Source organism: Poecilia reticulata, chromosome 22, assembly GCF_904066995.2.
Source record: "Poecilia reticulata chromosome 22, P_reticulata-male-v2, whole genome shotgun sequence".
Classification (NCBI taxonomy): domain Eukaryota; kingdom Metazoa; phylum Chordata; class Actinopteri; order Cyprinodontiformes; family Poeciliidae; genus Poecilia; species Poecilia reticulata.
The window spans coordinates 756,104-775,784 of NC_088851.1; the positions used below are offsets into that span (position 1 = coordinate 756,104).

The 19,681-nt window shown below is 41.5% G+C and overlaps 1 protein-coding gene across 7 annotated transcripts in view; it reads left to right on the top strand.

Moving 5' to 3' along the window:
* Positions 1 to 19,681, top strand: part of LOC103458078 (MAM domain-containing glycosylphosphatidylinositol anchor protein 2-like) — a 209,606-nt gene that overhangs the window by 30,642 nt on the left and 159,283 nt on the right. For all 7 annotated transcript variants that reach the window (XR_014085738.1, XR_532533.3, XM_008398638.3 and 4 more), the window contains exon 2: positions 1,498 to 1,637. Coding sequence is in view for 5 of the 7 variants with exons in the window: in XM_008398638.3 (XP_008396860.1) it covers positions 1,498 to 1,637 (140 nt within the window). In the remaining 2 variants the exon portion in view is untranslated. The remainder of the gene's footprint in view (positions 1 to 1,497; positions 1,638 to 19,681) is intronic.

The following is a 19,681-nucleotide window of genomic DNA, read 5'->3' on the forward strand; positions in this document are numbered from 1 at the left end:
TTAATACAAAGTTGACATTATTCAAAATGTCTTTGTTATGACAAGTTACAAATTTATCAGTAAGAAATTATTACTGATAAATTTGTTCTAAAAGTATTACTGATTGCCAGGGGTGAAAATAAGGGGGTACGGCAGGGTACTGCGTACCCTTAAAAGATTTAGTGGGGGTACGCAGTACCCGCAAGAGAGGGGAGCGGCTGTCTGCTGTAAAACATCAACGGGTTCACTGTGCAGCCGTGAATTAGTGGCGCAAAAAGTGGGTATGCAGCGCATGCAACGCATAGGGGTTCAGCACCAGAGGGGGCGTCAAAACCCTGTCTGGAGGGGGCGGCGCGTGCCGATCATGTTTTCTTATACACTTCAGCGCGCCTTACGCTCTTTCACCACCTTGTGCACGCGACAAGGTAAATGCGGCAAGTTTTACCCTTCACGACGCCTGGGGGGAGGGGGGGCGATTTATGTCTTCGCATCCACCTGAATAATGTGTAGTTGCGTCACTGCCGTGAATGCACCCACTAATCAGCCATGACTGATTAGTTTTTCAAGAACAATCTAAAACACAACTTAATCAGTTAATAAATAGCTTTTTTCTCATTTCATATTGTTTCTGAACTGTTCGTGCTTTGCTAGAGCAGCGGTGCAACACGACGATCGCGGAAGTTTTTGAGTCGATCTCGGCAGGTGACAAACTGAACACCCCCAATTCACTGAGAGCAGCACGTCCTCTGACTCCTTATCAAAACGTTCGTAACTTTATTAAAGAACAACAAATATATATATATATATATATTTATTTATTTTTTTCTTGTCATAGTACCCCCAAGAATTTAAAACTACTTTCACCCCTTCTGATTGCACTTTAAAAATTAGGTAACTTTATATTATTAAAGGTAAAGTTTAAACAGTAATGATTTCTTGGTTAATGACAAGTTGTCATAAGAAAGACATTTTGAATAATGTCAACTTTGTATTAAAAGTGTCATAATTTACCGAATGACGCTTTATGACAACAGTCAAATATTCATGAAGGCTTATTCATGTTCATGACAGATGTTATGTCATGTTTATGAAAGTGTCATGTCAGTCTTATTCACCCCCTTCAAATAAAGTATTACCGACATGTTTTAGGGTACTCCCAGAGAACTGGAAGTCTTCTGTTTTGCAATGCCCTACAACACATTACATTGCACTTTTAGTGAATCACATAAATCTTCTGCATGTGATCAGATATAAAAAAGGATATCTGAATTATGTTTGGTATGTACTGAACCAATAGATGGTACTGAATATTTTGGCATGAATACATGTGCCACTCCACCCCTACTTGTCATTAATTGTCTTCAAAGACTCATGACTATACAAGTCAGATTGAAACAATCTGTTGATGCAGAACAACCACATACTGAAATTATACAGATAGTAATAAAACATGTAACAGATTTTTAAAATAACATGTTCATGTTTAACCTGCTACTCTACTTGTTTTGCTGTTCACAGCGTCCCCTACAGTGCGAATTGTCCATGCTGGTCAGGCCTGTAATGTGGAGGAAGAGCAACATAGCGAGAGGGTTTACATCATCCGAGAGGGAGAAACTCTGGAACTCCAGTGCCTTGTCACTGGACACCCTCGACCACAGGTAATTATGTTCTTGATGTAAATGTTGCTTTAAGTCAGTATTTGTCAAATAATGACCCCCTTCCCCCTCCCCGCGCCCCCCGTGGCCAGGGGGGCATAGCGAAGTGTCGGGGAGCGGCGGGGGGTCGCGAGAAGCAGGACTTTATAATTGTCTTTATTCATGTTAACTGATTAACCAAGCCTCCAGTCACTAGGTGACAGCAGTGTTCAAACTAATCAACAGTCTGCCTGTTCAAGCCAGTAGAAGTGGCCACAGCACTGTTGTAAACGGAGCAGAAGAAAATAAAACGGAGCGAAGAATACAAGCGCCGATGTTTTGAAATATATCTATATAGAGGAGAGATGGAGAAGTTTGACAGTGAAAAGAAAAACTGCAGCAGTGGCCAGCATAAGAGATTCTCATTTTCAAATACAAGAATACAGTCATAATACTACGAGAACCGTACCAGTTGTTTCAGCAAAGTAATTTAAATATTGGCAGAGTAAAGACGCAATATTGCCGGAAGAAAGTCGTTAAATTGAAAAGCTTCGATAGAGTGATATGTAACGTGACCCGCTCAGCAAATCCGGTTCTTTCTGCTAAATAAAAAGTTGTTTAAGCATCGTTTCAAAGACATGGGGCTGAAAATTTGCTTCTGATGTGCTAAAACATTTAGTACTTAGTCAGTACCAACTAACCTTACAAGACCCTCAGTATTCCGCAATTTAGCGCACTATGGTGAAAAGTAATCATAAAATTAGTATTTATTCTCGTACAACTTTACTTGTATTTAAAACACAAATCAAAAACCCGCCCTTTTACTCCATCATAAGCAAATAAATGTAGCTCGCAGAAAACGGCCAGGAAATAGACAAAACCTGTCAATTTTGTTAATGTAAAAATGTTATACACTTTTCATCTCCTCTCATCTGACAAGCTGAACTCTTAGCAATATTGCTGCAAATTTGTCCACAATAAATGTTAAGAACTACATACCTTGTGGAAAACAAAACTGATGAAGCTGATAAGTAACCAATGCTTACAGTTCTAAAAGGTTTTACTATATTAAGTCTAAAAATGCTTGTCCCAATGAATCATTTGCACTTTTCAAACTGAGTAGTCTTGATTAAATGTTAGTGATTCACTCAAACTGATTTTGGAAATTATTTTGAGGCTTACAATAATAAAACAGCAGATTTGATAATAAGGTCATACAATGTTGGAGCCAGTGGTTTGTACGATAAATTATTAAATATGAACAGATTCGCAATAGTATTTAAAATCTGGGGAGGGAAGGGCACTGAGCAGGGGGGTCGCAAAAAAAATTATGATCCCTAGGAGGGGCATGAGAGAAAATAATTGAGAAACACTGCTTTAAGTAAACTTAAACTAAAGGCAAAAATTTCGGGGCACTTTTCAATGTAAATGTCAAATGTATTTATATAGCACTTTACAAACAGATGTCAAACTGCACCAAAGTGCTGTACAAAAATGGTAATAAAGTAAGTTAATGAAAAGAAAAAAGATAAATAATTCAAGAAAAAAAATCTATATATATTGTTAAATATATTGTTATATATATATTGTGTCGAGAAAAGTCGAGCTCATCCCACTTCCCCATGCTGGAGATTTTAGTTTAATAGTAATAATAAATAAAATTACCTTAAAATTAATTACACAGGTGACATCAAGACCCAACAGTAGAGTCAGACGGTAATAAAATGAATCTGGTTGTGTGTGTTGTTATTGTGTCCTGCAAACTTTGTTTAATTCTACTTTTTTCTATTTAATCATAAAAAATCAAAGTCAGGCAGAAAGAGAGTCATGAAACAGGAAAAGCTGGTTTCCTTAATAAAGAGGAAGTTTCTATCTTGCATCAGGCTAAAAATAGTTCAGACCATTCCTTATTTTAAAGCATTAAAGGTTTTTAAAGAATAAAATCTAAACGTTTTGAGAGATTGGATAAAACCCAGAGTAAAATAATGACTTATAATTATGCCAATAATTAATATTGGTTTAACCAGTGGTTGATGTTGGTTTGATTATAAGAATATTTACACTTACTCTTACACTTGTGGAAGTACTTAAAGGTGAAACAAGAAACTGTAACTTGGTATCAGATAATTAGAATAATGGATATTCTTGGTTTCTTTTCAGAAATGTCTGTAATAACTCACATTATGATTATAATAAGAGTAACTAATAAGTTATGGTTATTATAACATTATAAATGAATGTTAAATCAGAGAAAATAAAAGGTTATAAATGTGATTTTGACATTGAACTTGAAAAGGTGTAAAATGTTGTAACTGTAATTAAAGGTCACTGATGTTGTGTTGAAGGTAGATGGTAGGTGGAAGGTCAGGGGAAAAGAGGAACTGATAGGAGAGCGGAGATGACCAAGGCCTTATTGCTAAACTTCAACTTGCCTAAGAAAAGGTTGGGCAGGAAACAGAGGTAGGAGGAACTGTTGAGCAACTTGGGGACATTAGAACAGACATCAGGTCATGAGGTCTCCAGGGTGATGGATATGAGATCATCTGTCCAAGCAGTCAGCCAATGAGAGGCACAGCAACAAAGCTAGCCAATGTAAACGCACCAAAAGGTGGATAAACTGAAAATGGCCACTTAGACGACTTCCGGTTTGGCGATGTAGAAGGAGGAAGCAGGGTGAAGGAGCTCCCAGCCAACTTTCCTTAAATTACCTTAAAACCGGAGTTATATATTTCTATCAAGCACCGGACTGACAGAAGCATTGTTCCTGTACCTTCGCGACGTTATAATGGCTAGCGATAATCCTAAACAACAAAAGCTTTCTACTTCAATCAGGCGAACGACTAGCCTAGCTAGCAAGGTAGCCTTAATGGCCGCGGCCTCCACCGACATCGAACCACCTGGCGAAAGTAAATGCGGAGATCCTGTTTCCATGTCCCAACTGGTCACAGAACTATCCAAGCAGCGGAACAACTTTAAAGAGGATGTGGCCACATTAATTCAAGAGTCGATTCGGCCTCTACAAGCGTCGGTGGACGGACTGCGGGACGAAGTTGGCTCTTTTCAGGGCCGCCTTGTAGCAGCGGAAAGCCTGGCGGGCGATAACTTTCAACGCATTTGTGAAGCTGAAACTGTCGTTAAGACTCTCCAGACCCAAAACGCAATCTTGCTGGAACGCCTGGAAAACCTGGAAAATCGATCTCGCAGATCCAATCTACGCATACTTAACATACCTGAAGGCAGTGAAGACGGCCAAGATCCAACCAAGTTTATCTCCAAGTTGCTAAAGGATGCTATGGGGGACGACATATTTCCTTCTCCCCCGGAATTGGAGCGCGCGCACCGCACAGCTGGACCCAAGCCCGCAGCAGGACGACCACCGCGGCCCTTCATCCTTGCCTTCCATCGATACCGGGAAAAGGAAGCTGCTTTAAGATGGTCCAGGCAGCATGAAGTAAAGCATCAGGGAACCACCCTGAGAATATATCCAGATCTCAGCATTGCTCTTGCAAAGAAAAGGTCGGCATTCAACGACGTTAAAGGAGCTCTCTACCAGAGAGGTGTGTCGTTTCGTCTTCTTTTTCCTGCCCGTCTTAAAGTCACGTTTAAAGGAGAAACCCACTGGTTTGAAACGCCGGAGGAAGCCCGGGCGTTCTACGACCGCTGCGTTGCAAAATAAACAAACACCTGATGGCAGACTTTATCTTTTGGTGGGCTGCGGGGTGCCCAGGACACAGCAAAGATGGAGAGGACGGAAAAAGAGGGCAAAATAATTCGGGAAAGAGGTAATGATGAGGAATTACTGAGTTATGGGTTGCACCTGCATACTCTGCATTGAATGACTGGATTAAACAATATTTCTGCTTCGAGTAGATGCACCGTTTTTCTCATAAGGGGCATACATTCACATATCTAATTGTATAATAGTAGGTTATTGGTTTAAGTGTTTGTTGCCTTGTTCTATTCTAATGTCTGTTGTTGGCTCTCATAATTTAGTGAATTTTAGCCCGAAATCCACATTCATAATGGCGTTGGTTATTGTATAAGTGTCCCGTGGAGCCTTTATTACCCACTGTTTTATAGTTGCTGGTACTGTTTTAATTCATTGTACTAAGTGCGTAACTCCTGCACGCTAAGTTAATTGGGAACCTTCCAAAGTCAGTTTGGGACAGTGAGTGTGGCCTATCGGAAGACATACGAGGTGTTTAAGGGACAGCAGTTGGCTTCATCAAGAGAAGCAAGGATACAGCTGGGGTGGGTTCTAATAAGGGTTGGGTTCAGTGCTGCTTTTTTCATTCATACAGCTGTTTTGTATTGTTTTTTCTACTTTATTTTTATCACAAGCTTGAACATTGTGGATAATGAAACCATGTACTGCCTGGTGGGGCTGTTGGGCCGGGACAGGTATAGGATCGGATTGTCATGGCTGACGTGTGTAACGGCGGTGTAAGAGGGGAGGCCTCAGCAGTTCGCTTTACTAGTTGGAACGTGAAGGGCATGAGAGGACCAGTGAAACGGGCTAAAATTTTTGCCCACCTTAAAAAACTAAAAACAGAAATAGCATTTCTACAGGAAACCCACTTGGTCTCTGCAGACCAAATAAAACTTAAGAAGCCTTGGGTGGGACAAGTTTACCATTCACAATTTAATACAAAAGCAAGAGGGACAGCAATATTAATACATAAAAATGTACAGTTTACGTTAAGCAAGTCCATATCAGACCCACAGGGCCGATATGTTATAGTATCTGGCTCCCTATATAATATTCAAGTTATACTTGCTTGCATTTATGCTCCCAACTGGGATGACCCCACTTTCATATCCAAGTTAATCTCTGCTTTACCAAGTATGAATTCTCACCGTTTGATATTGGGTGGTGACATAAACTGTGCAATGGATCCGACCCTAGACCGATCCAGTTCTAGATTGTCACCTCCATCAAAGATGGCTCAGGCTTTGGGAGTATTCATGAAGGAGGTGGGCTGCATAGATCCTTGGCGCTTTTTGTTTCCAGATAATAGGGAGTTTTCTTTCTTTTCACATGTCCACCAGTCATATTCAAGGATTGATTGTTTTTTTGTAGACAAAACTCTGCTGCCCTTTGTGAAGAAGACTGAATATTCTGCTATTGTAGAGTCTGATCATTCACCAGTAATATTGGACTTGGCCTTCCCACTTAATCAAACTCAGCGCCCCATCTGGAGATTTGACTCAACTTTGTTAGCAGATGAGAACTTTTGTGAATTGATGTCAACCGTCATAGATAATTTTTTGCTTGAAAACAAATCAGACTCTGTATCACCCTCCGTCCTGTGGGAAACATTAAAAGTGGTAATTAGAGGTGAAATAATATCTTACACTGCAACACGTAACAAAATTAGAAAAGCAAGGCAGGAACAACTTATGAGTTCTATGCTGGAGCTGGACCGCAGGCATTCAATGACACCCTCCCCCGAGCTATACAAAGAGAGACTTTGTTTACAAATGCAATACAATCTTATATCAACGCAGGAGGTGGAACAATCCTTGCTTAGATCCCGAGGCTTTATATACGAGCACGGTGAGAGGGCGGGCCGCCTTCTGGCCCACCAACTCAAAAGTCGGTCGGCAGCTCAGCTCATATCACAGATCCAAAAGACCTCTGATGAGCAAACTGTTGATCCAGTTGAAATAAATCAAGTCTTTGAGAAATTTTATTTTGATCTATACTCATCACAATTCCCAGAGGATAAGTCAGAGGACACGTCGAAACCCATACAATCCATCTGGTCTACCTCTCGTCGTCTCCGGCGTGCTTCCAACCGGGTTGTTGACCGCAGCGTGCTAGCTTGCCTAGCCCGGTCAGCTAACACTCCTGCAAAGTCTGATAACTCCTCTGTAAACTTCGGTCTGCTTAACATCCGCTCACTCACGGGCAAGGGACATCTCATCCAGGATCTCCTCACTGACCGTAAGTTTGACTTTCTATGCTTGACTGAGACTTGGCAACAACCTGATGACTTTTCTCAGCTCAATGATTCTACTCCACCGGGGTTTGTTTACATCTGTCAACCCCGTGGCACCGGCCGGGGAGGAGGTCTCGCGATAATTCACCGCGAGAAGTGGAAAGTCTCGCCGTTGTCTGCTCCCACCTTCTCTTCGTTTGAATCAACTGTGTGTCAGCTCTCTGGACCTACCCCCACCATCATCACAACCATCTACCGCCCCCCGAAAACTAACAGTGACTTTCTGAATGACTTTGCTGCTCTTCTCACTCACCTGTCAACCCTCTCACCAAACATCATAGTATTGGGTGATTTCAATATTCACATGGACGATGGCAATAGTTCTCTGACTAAAGACTTTTCATCCTGCCTCCAGAGCTTTGGTCTCCAGCAGTTCATCAATGTTCCCACTCATTCTAGGGGTCATGTCCTGGATCTAGTCTGTTGTTCTGGTGTTTCCCCCTCTGATTGTACAGCTGATGAACTTGCCATAACTGACCATTTCCTCCTCTCATTTAATATTTGTCTCCCTCTCTCAATCACTAAGCTTTCCCGTCTTATCTCCTTCCGTAACATTAAGGATATTAATTTAAATTCTCTCTCCTTTGGCGTCAATTCACTCATGGACAATATATACTCAACTCTAAATTCAACCACCCTTGATGACCTGGTCTCACATTACAACACTGGTCTTCACTCAATACTCAACTCTCTTGCTCCGTTAAAAACCAGATCTGTTTCTTTTGCTCGTTCTGCCCCCTGGTTTACTCCTGAACTTCGGCTCATGAAGGCCAAAGGACGGCAACTTGAGAGGCTCCACCGGAAAACTGGACTAGTTGTTCATAAAGACATTTACAAAAATCACATATTACATTATAAGGACTGTATCACTCAAGCCAAATCCTTTTACTACACTGGTTTAATCTGTTCAAATGAAGGCTCCACCAAGTCAATATTCTCACTTTATAAGAACATCATTCAAGTTCCGGACTCTCTACCTTCATATTTGTGTTCAACTGATTTTTGTAATTCCCTCATGTCATTTTTTGACAGTAAAATTCTTAAGATCCACCAGCATCTCAGCTCACAACCCTCCCCCTGTCCTACTCTTGAACTTTCTCCTCCAGCCCACTCCTTCTCTTCCTTCCAGCTCCCAACAACATCAGAAATTACAACCCTTATACACAAATCCAAGTCGTCCACCTGTCTGCTTGACCCCCTTCCCACAGTCCTGGTTAAAGCCTGTGCCCCATCCATACTCCCTCTTATCTCTGCCATTATTCACTCCTCTCTCTCCACTGGAACAGTTCCTGCTTCATTTAAAATTGCTGCCATATCCCCTAGCTTAAAAAGACCTGGTGCTGATCACTATAATCTGAATAATTTCCGTCCTATCTCCAACTTGCCTTTCATCTCCAAAATTCTTGAGAAGGTAGTAGCATCCCAACTTCACACTTATTTATCCAACAATAACCTGTATGAACTGTTTCAGTCTGGTTTTCGTCCCCTCCATAGTACAGAAACAGCTCTCATTAAAATCACCAATGACCTCCTTATGGCAGCTGACTCCGGCTTGCTGTCCATTCTCATCCTACTTGATTTGAGTGCAGCGTTTGACACTATCTGCCATACCACCCTACTCAACAGACTTTCCTCTATTGGCATCACTCAGACTCCTCTAAACTGGTTTAAATCATATCTCTCTGGCCGCACTCAGTTCATTCGGATCAAAACCTTCTCTTCCCAGCCTTCCTCTGTCACATCAGGAGTTCCACAGGGATCTGTCTTAGGGCCCCTTCTCTTCATTATTTATCTCCTTCCCCTTGGCAATATTTTCCGCAAGTATGGCATTGATTTCCACTGTTATGCGGATGACACCCAGCTCTATGTTTCCAGTAAGCCCGCCTCCAACCTCCCACCATCTTCGCTTACTGACTGCTTGACTGAAATAAAATCCTGGTTCTCCTCAAATCTGCTTCAGCTTAACAGTGATAAAACAGAGGTTCTTCTCATTGGTACCAAATCTACTCTGGCCAAAATCAAAAGCTTCAGTCTTGTAATTGATAACTGTCCCGTTTCTCCCTCCCCTCAGGTAAAGAGTCTGGGTGTCATCCTTGACAGCACCCTGTCTTTCCAGTCTCACATTAATAACATTACCCGCTCGGCTTATTTTCACCTACGCAACATCAACCGCCTCCGCCCCTCCCTTACTCCCCATTCCACTGCCATCCTTGTTCACTGTCTTGTGACATCACGCCTGGACTACTGCAACTCCCTTCTGTTTGGTCTCACCCAGAAATCTCTTCATAAGCTCCAACTGGTCCAGAATTCAGCTGCCCGTATCATTACCAAAACCCCATCCATGCACCACATCACTCCTGTCCTGCAAAGACTCCATTGGCTGCCCACCAAGTTCCGCATAGATTACAAAATTCTTCTGTACACTTTCAAGGCCCTTTACAATCTCTCCCCACCATATCTTTCAAATCTTATTCATATTGCCATTCCCTCTCGCTCCCTCAGATCATCCTCCTCAATCCATTTCACTGTCCCCTCTGCCCGTCTCACCACCATGGGGAGCAGAGCTTTCAGTCGCTCTGCTCCCCAACTATGGAACTCATTACCACCATACCTTAGAAACATAAAGTCATTATCAAATTTTAAAACCGAACTCAAAACACACCTTTTTAGATCTGCCTTTTCCACATGACACAATTGGTTTGCCTGATTTTACATAGTTTTTATATAGATACATTGTTTTGTTTTATTTATTTTTATCTACTTTTACTTGTTACATTTTATTTGTTTCTGTCACAGTTTTTTTATTATTGTACGGTGTCCTTGAGTGCCAGAAAGGCGCCTTTGAAATAAAATGTATTATTATTATTATTATTATTATGTATGATTTTCTAGATGGGTTGGATATTCCGGCTATAGATTCTGTTAAGAAGAGGGATATGGATAAGCCCCTCACTCTTATTGAAGTCATCAGTTCTATTTCAGCAATGCAGAGTGGCAAGGCCCCCGGACCAGACGGTTATCCAATCGAATTCTATAAAAAATTCTCATCCAAATTAGCACCTCTTTTACTTGAAATGTTTAACCATTCACTGGATCAGGGAACCTTACCACAGTCCCTTACAGAAGCTAACATTATACTTTTACTGAAACATGGTAAAAATCCAACAGACTGCGCTTCCTACAGGCCCATATCACTCCTAAATGGAGATGTTAAAATCTTAGCTAAACTTCTGGCTATGAGACTGGACACGGCCATGATGGACATAATCTCCTTGGATCAAACTGGGTTTATGAAGGGTCGTCACTCTTTTTCTAATATACGCAGGCTTATTGGTGTTGTTCATGCTCCTGCATCGGGGGAGACCCCTGAGGTTGTGGTCTCACTCGATGCAGAGAAGGCATTTGACCGGGTTGAGTGGCCCTACTTATTTACAGTATTGGCTAGGTTTGGGTTTGGGCCCAATTTTACATCATGGGTGCAACTGTTATATACGTCACCTAAGGCAAGTGTAATCACCAACAGAACAAGGTCTAAGCCCTTCTCTTTGTCCAGGGGTACTCGGCAGGGTTGTCCTCTCAGCCCGCTCCTCTTCGTTTTAGCTATTGAGCCACTTTCAATTATGCTTAAGACTTCACAGGGCTTTAAGGGTATTTATAGAGAACAACTGGAACATCGGCTGTCCTTATACGCAGATGACTTATTACTCTACATCTCGGACCCGGTATCATCCACCCCCAACATTGTGAGCTTGTTGAACCGTTTTGGTAAATTTTCAGGATATAAATTGAACTTCCTTAAGAGTGAATGTTTTCCAATTAATAACCGTGCACTCCAAATTACAGAAACTGACTTGCCCTTCCCTCTCTCTAGAACAGGATTTAAATATTTGGGAATCAATGTGACGCGTTCTTTTTCGGATCTGTTTGAAAAAAACGTCACTCCTCTGCTCAATAATCTGAAACGCGACCTTCAGAAGTGGAGCGTCCTAAATTTATCCCTAGCTGGCAAAGTTGCATGTATTAAAATGAACATCTTGCCAAGATTTATGTATCTTTTTCAGAGTATTCCAATGTTTCTCCCAAAATCATTCTTCAGACTTATTGATAAACAGCTGTCTTCGTTCATGTGGAGTAATAAACACCCCAGAATCAGTAGGCGTTTCCTTCAGAGACAAAGGGAGGTGGGGGGTTTGGGTCTACCCAACCTGTTGTATTATTACTGGGCAGCAAACCTACAAAAAGTAGTCTGTTTGCTCCAACAACCGGATGTTGACTGGTGCCAATTAGAACTGAATGCATGTCGGCCATCATCACTCCCTGCATTAATTACCTCAAAGCTCCCTCTCTCTCCTAAGCAACATTCTTCTTGTCCAGTTGTAATCTCCACTCTAAAAATATGGTCACAATTCAGACAACACTTCAATATGACAAACTTCTCCATCTACAGTCCCATATGTAATAATCATGTTTTCCTGCCATCCATGTTGGATCCTGTCTTTGCCCAATGGCAGAGAGCAGGCTTAAGTAAATTTAGTGACCTTTATATAAATGGTGTTTTCGCTACCTTTGATGCCATTTCCTCCAAATTCAGTTTACAGCATTCCTCCCTATTTCGATATCTCCAGATCCGAGACTTTGTTCGTAACATCAGTCCTTGCTTTCCCAACTTGCCTCCAAAGGGAGGAATGGACATCCTCTTGCAAACCCCTACACATTGTAGAGGTCTCATCTCCAAAATTTATAATAGCATCTCATCACTCAACGCAGTAAAGCTCGATGAGATCAGAGCAGAATGGTCAGAAGAACTTGGAATACACATCTCTGATGAGACTTGGGATCATGCATTGCATAGAGTTAATGGGTCAACATCATGCGCTCGACTTGGACTTATTCAGTTCAAGGTTCTTCATAGGATTCATTACAGCAGAGCCAGACTCTCAAGGATTTATTCTACAGTCAGTGAAACCTGTGCTCGTTGCCATATAGCTAAGGCAAATTTAACACACATGTTCTGGTCCTGTAACAAACTGTGTAACTTCTGGTCTACAGTTTTTCAGATCCTATCTGAAGCTTTTGAAATAGGCATCCAACCCAGTGCTGTATTGGCTATCTTTGGAGTTCCAGGGGAGGGTATATCATTAACACATGATTTTAAAAATGTACTGGCTTTTTCAACTCTCCTCGCCCGAAGAAGAATACTTTTAGCGTGGAAATCAAAGCACCCTCCTAAGGCTTCTCTCTGGTTGAAAGATCTGACCATGTTCCTTAAGTTAGAGAAGATCAAATTCTGTGTCAGAGGTTCGATCCGAAAATTTTATAAAACCTGGGCCCCTCTATTATTTTATTTTGAGAGACTGGATGCCCTCCCACGAGCCTGAGGGCCATGCAAGATGCTGGCTCTGATGTGTGTGTGCCTGTGCCCCGGCCCGGCGGCCTCAATGGCTCCTTGTGGTTCTGGCTATTGACAGTGTTCGTCCACCTGTACACTTTTGAATGTCCGTGTCCTGACTCTGTGTACCCATGGTTGTATAGACGCATGTTTGCATGTTGCACACGTCTTGGAGTTGTCTCCCGGTTTCTTTGCTTGTGGCTTTTTTTTTTTTTTCTCTTCTGGATTTTTCTTATTTTATTTATCTATTATTATTATTATTGTTGTTTTATTTATTTTTTTTCTCTCTTTTTGTTGCAGCAGGAGGGGAATAGTTAGGGAAGGGTTGTGGGTACAAGGGGGAAGGGTAGGAAAAAAAACAAAAAACAAAAAAAAAAAAACATGTCATGTTTGCTTTGTCCCTGTGGTCAATGCATTGTTGTTGGATGTTTAAATAAAATTTAAAAAAAAAAAAAAAAGGTGGATAAACTCTTTATAAGGTGGGTGCAAAAGAGGAATCTTTGGTTGGATCCTTCAGGCAGCTTCGAGCCAAGACGGAGATGGACAAAGAACTCTGCAGCTGAAGAAGAGCCGGGGCCACAGAGCCGGAGACTGTTCTGCACATGGGGACCAACCCGTTAGCCCCGCAACATGTGGCTTCAAATCGCACTTCTCTCAACAGCTGGGTTTAGACCCCCAAAGACAAAGACCAAGGCAAAGATGAAGATAAAGACAAAGATAAAGACAAAGGCAAAGAGGAAGAACTGGTGTGTTCCTTCCGTGGGACCAGGAAGATCATGAGACGAGGAGAAGGGAGCTACAGAGCTGCAAGACAAGAAGCTGAGGACCGCTACGCGCATGAGGAAGTCACCCTGAGGCCCGAGACCTGCTGCTCTAAGTCAGTACTCTTCCTGTACTGGGAACCTCCTGCTGCTGTAACACCTTCTTCATCATCAGGACAGTTCTGGGGTTCAAAATACCAAACTCTGTCCGTCTCTCTCAAAGTTTCCCTCTTTTAGTTCTCAGTGTCAGCATTAGGGAAAGATAGGCTAGATTATTGATTTTACTTATTTGATTATTTCTGCTACTGAATTAAGCTGTACTGACCCTTACAAAATTGCCTTACTAATAAAATAATTAGCATTAAGAAAATCTAAAAGATGTTGTGGACATTCAATTAATGAGTCACCTTAAAGTTCTTTGATGGTTGTAAAATAGCTATGAAGTTTGATTCTGGGAGGAAAAAGTAGAAATGTTTTATAGGTTGCTTTTAGCCAAAACTAAAACACCCTTGGGACTCGACTGAGTCACTAAAACCAACCTGGTTCAGTAACAAGTGCAAGTTGTAATAAAGAGAAAGAGCGACCGTTAACAGGTGAAGCTCTGTGAAGCTAGCTGGTTGCAGGCTGCTCAATCTGGCTAATTCACAGGGTGAAGAAGGTGGGACATCTGGAGGGGGAGGTCGTTGGAAACCAGGCTAGTCTTTCTCGATGCCAGCTTAAACAGAGTTTACTCAGTTCTGGACAGGGTAAAATCCCATCAGATTTAGAAAACTCAATTCACCCGTTAGATGGAGAGCTGGCTGCACATCTCCCTCCTCTGAGAAGAGGAAGTAGAGTGAGAGAGAAGGGGGGGGGAGGTGTTGCACAACAACAATTGTTAAATATATTGTTTTCAGTTACAATTTGAGTGAAACGGTATGATCTGAGGAGACGGGAGACAGACAAATTTGAAAAGCAGCATTCGGGGTGGAGCAGGGGAAAAGTGCAACCCATGTATTGAGGCCTTAGTCCTCATGCCGGTGGTTGCAGGTTCGATTTCCGGCCCGGCGACATTTGCCGCATGTCTCCCCTCTCTCTCATAACCCTCTTTCCTGTTGAACTACTTTCAAATAAAGGCCACTAGAGTCAACAAAACCTTTAAAAAGAAGAAAAGCAGCATTCGATGCATGAGTAGAACTTTTGGGTTTTATCAGTAAAAAATGACCAGTTTAATGCTGGAGTGTGACAATTGGAATAACTGAATCAGCTTCTGAGGTAATTAATAAGTCAGGTCAATCCTGAAGTTGCCAAGGAAGTTTGATCATAATCTTATTACTTTTCTTCTCTAAAACTTAATGTCGTAAGTCTTGTTAAATTTGGACCTTGTTATCCATAGCAATGGATAATAATAAAAAGAGATTTGTGTAACACTTTATTTGACGGGGTGTGAATAAGACTGGCATGATACTGTCATAAATATGACATAACACCTGTCATGAAGATAAGTGTTCATGAATATTTATGGTTGTTGTCATAAAGTGTCATTCAGTAAATCACGACACTTTTAATACAAAGTTGACATAATTCAAAATGTCTTTGTTACGACAACTTGACATTAACCAAGAATCATAATATATCATAATGATTTAATTGTTATTACACTATAAAAGCTTTAATAAAACAGTGGTTAATATTTCCACTGCCTGAAATAAAGTGAAACAAGTAGGACCAACAATAAAGATTTCAGTAAGCTTTATTACTCTGTCAAATGATTTAATAACAGAGTCATTAACAATTTATTTTATGTCAAGTAAAGTGGAACAAATAGCACCAGTTATGAATATGTCATTACGTGTTATTACAGTGTCATTAATATTAACTTTTACCTCAAGTAAAGTGAAACTAGTAGCAACAATTATAAAGATGTCATTTAGTGTTATTACAGTGTCCAATGCTATGCTAACAGAGTCACTGATATTAAGTCATACCTCAAGTAAAGTGGAACACACTGGACTACTTATATCTACCATCATAGCTGTAGAACAAACCCTTTGTACATTGGAATAAAACAAATATAACTTGTTCTTCAAACAGAGGGTTTAACTTCTGGTCTCTATATTGTAAGTGTTGAGCTGGTCCTTTGTCTTTGGGAGTGGGGTCGGTGGAGCTGCTTTGGTTCCAGCTGCTTGTTTATTTTTCTTTGGCGGAGAAGGTGTTGACGTTGAAAGTGGGTTTCGGCTCAGAACCGGCCACACTGATTCGTCTAGGTGAGGGGTTCTACCTGTGGGATCTGCAGTGTGAGATTTTTGTTTCGGCTTGGCACCCTGAGCGATCCAGGGTGAGCTGCTTGGTGTGGGGCATACAACCTCTCTGTTGATTTGAGAAAGAGTTGTTTCATTTCCACAGGTAGCGTTTAACTCAAAGTTCACCTCCAGCCATTGAATCTTCATTTCTATAAACTGAAGTCATTGTATAATACTGCCAATGTCCCTGGGGTTGGCCAGAGGCATTTTGCTCTGGTTCAGCTTGGAGGTGAGGCAAAGAAACGTAAAAATAAAAGTAAGAAAATTGCACAGTCCTTAGGTTTGAAGTAATCCAGACTTGGGCAGTTGTGATGTCGATAATGTAAGTACAGCTATAAAAACTGACTTAAAAATAAGCTGTTCTTCTTTCAGTTGTCGGAGCGCATTGACTGCAGGAGGCTTATGGAGAGCCATTTCAGCCAAAATTACATAAATAAATAAATAAATACATAGGGAAAATAAAAAAATACTACGACAGACTGGCGACCTGTCCAGGGTGTAACCCGCCTCTCGCCCGGAACGTTAGCTGGAGATAGGCACCAGCACCCCACCCAACCCCACTAAGGGACAAGGGTGTAAGAAAATGGATGGAATAAATAAATAAATGAATAAAATTTAAGTAAATGAGTAAAAAAAAAAAAAAAATGGGTAATTGGCATCTTTATTCCCATTTATATTTATTTATTCCCAGATTTATTTCTGCCTGACCTTTTTTCATTTCCGTATTTTCCATTAATCCTTTTCCATTTTTTATTTTAATTTATCTTTTTACAATTTTTCATTTACTCATTTTCGCTTATCCATTTTTCATCTATCCCTTTTTAATTTATCTATTTTTCATTGATCTCCTTTTCATTTAGCCCTTTTTCATTTATCCTTTTTTCATCTATCCTTTCCTATTTTAAAAAATGTTATGTGTTTAACAATCTCTGCACGGCTTGCGAGTGGGCTAAAATGAAAGAGAGAGAGAGCAGAGCCTTGTCTCGGGCTAGAGGCGAGGCTGCAGTGGGAGACCAGGCTGCAGTGGGAGACGTGGCATTTGCTGTTGCCTACTGAGGGGAAGCTGCCATAGTCACCTGAAAACTTGTGGAGGTGCTCTTGCAGTGATGATGGTTCTGTTTACATGTAGATGGTAAAGGAATGGGGGAAGCAGTGGTTGGAGACACAGGCAGTGAATGTGGGGACAGGGAGGGAACAGCAGAAGTCGTGAAGGAGAGTGAAGGGTAAAACACTGGCAGCTCTGGCTTATGTGGATCTGGTTTGCTGACCATTTCTGTCAGAGCTGCCTGGTGGTCCCGCTCCGCTCACTCCAACAACTCCACCAAGCCCAGGGAAGGGAGATGAGTCCAGTTCTTCAACACAATGGAGCACATGGTAGCTTAAACATTTATAGAGTGAGCAGAGTTTTGCCACAGTGTCAATATGAAAATGAAATACAGAAAAACTTACAAAAACAACGGGAACCAGGACAAACGACAAAATAATAAATCCAAAGAACATCCAGAAGCAGACACAAGCAGAGTCGGGGAAGTAACAGAGAAGTGACAAAAATAGATGTGAGGATCCAGCAAGTAGTGAGTGAGAAAGAGAAGCTTAAATACTGGGAGGTAGAATGAAAAACTAAAGACCTGGTCTGATGAGCTAATGAGTTGCAGGTGTGAGTGAAGGGAACAGAAGGCAAACTGATTAGAGAAGAGAGAAGTGGCACAGGGGACGAGGGAGACTAGGAAATGAATCTAACATAAAGAATATCTCAACTAGAAACAAGGAAGATCAACTCACTAAGGAAGAGCTCACAGAAAAAACTAAGAAACAAAAAATTACAAAACCAAAGTCAAACAACCCCAAATCCTAACATGATCAGACTCGGAAGTCTGCGAATATCAAATGGAGATTGATCGTCAGGTGCAGAATAGTTGACTGGCAGCCCTTTATAAACGCAAGCAGTACAGTTGATTAGGTACGCTGGCAGCAGCAGCTCCTAAGCTGCCCTGCAGAGATCCTTTAGAACAGCGGTGTCAAACTCAATTTCACAGAGGGCCACTTCAGCATATTGGCCACCCTCAATGGGCCACATAGACGGTAAAAATCAGGAGTTCCCAGGTGCAGTCCTTCAGACTGCAACTTTTAGATGCATCCCTGCTAAAACACACCCAACACAAAAGGTTGACTTCCCTCATTAGCAGCAACTCAGTTCTGTAGAGGCTTATTATGAGTCAATGATCCAGGTGTGTTAGAGAAGGAACACATCTAAAGTTGCAGATGGTAGCTCTGGAAAACTAGACTTGGGCAGCCCTAGCATAAATGTATGAAAATACAATGTTAAAAATAAATGAAACACCTCATATTGTTAAATAACGGTTTGGAGCGTCTGGTTAGTAAGCGCATTCAAAACCTTTGGTTGAAATGGCACGTTAATTTCAAGTCTCCATTACAGACCAGAGAAAACTAAAGAGAATGCAACGTTGTGTTCATCCATTTGAGGAGCGGTGTAGAGGAATATAATTATATTAATAGTTATATAATTATAATATAATGGTGTTGTTGGTTGATTCACATTAAGATATGTTTTACTGAAAATAAATGTACTGTGTTAAATGTACTGGGTCAATCTAACCTAGAAGTCAGAAAGGAATTCAGATTGGAGAGATGTGGAATAAACAATCTCAGAGAGGAAACAGCTGCTTGTGTGCGAAGAAGTCGGCCAGGACTGAAAAAGAATATTTGTTTGGACAGATAAGAACTAACAATTTAACTTATGGTCTTCTGATGGAGCAGATTTAACTTCCACGAAGTCAGCCCCAGAATTCTCGGAACTTCCAACACACATCCAGTGTGTCCAGACGGAGCCAGTAGAGAGGTTCAGTATCGACTAATATTTGACTAATATATTGTTCAGTTTCTCAAGTTTGAAAAGCAATTATGAATAAGTGAATTTTTATTCTTGATTTAAATAAACTGTGTTTTTAGCTGGCTGCACAGAGGCGCAGTTGGTAGAGCTGTTGCCTTGCAGCAAGAAGGTTCTGGGTTCGATTCCCGGCCCCGGTCTTTCTGCATGGAGTTTGCATGTTCTCCCTGTGCATGGTGGGTTTTCTCCGGGTACTCCGGTTTCCTCCCACAGTCCAAAAACATGACTGTCAGGTTAATTGGCCTCTCCAAATTGTCCCTAGGTGCGAGTGTGTGTGTGCATGGTTGTGTGTCCTGTGTGTCTCTGTGTTGCCCTGCGACAGACTGGCGACCTGTCCAGGGTGTACCCCGCCTCTCGCCCGAAATGTTGGCTGGAGATAGGCACCAGCACCACTCCCGACCCCACTGAGGGAAAAAGGGTGCAAGAAAATGGATGGATGGTGTTTTTAGCTGTTTTACAGTTTCCTAGACGTTTGTTCCAGATTTGTGGTGAATGGAAGCTAAATGCTCCTTGTTTGATCCTGGTTCTGGGGATGCAGAGTAGAGTAGGTTGCTATGTCCAATCAAGACATGGCAACCAAAACAACAGCAGATCTTTAATACATTGTGATGTTAAACCGTTCAGTGATTTATAAACTAAGAACAGCTATTCTCTGAGCTACAGGGAGCCAGTGTAGGGACTTTAAAAATGGAGCTTTAGCGGAAGTTCAGGCTGGAAGACTCCACC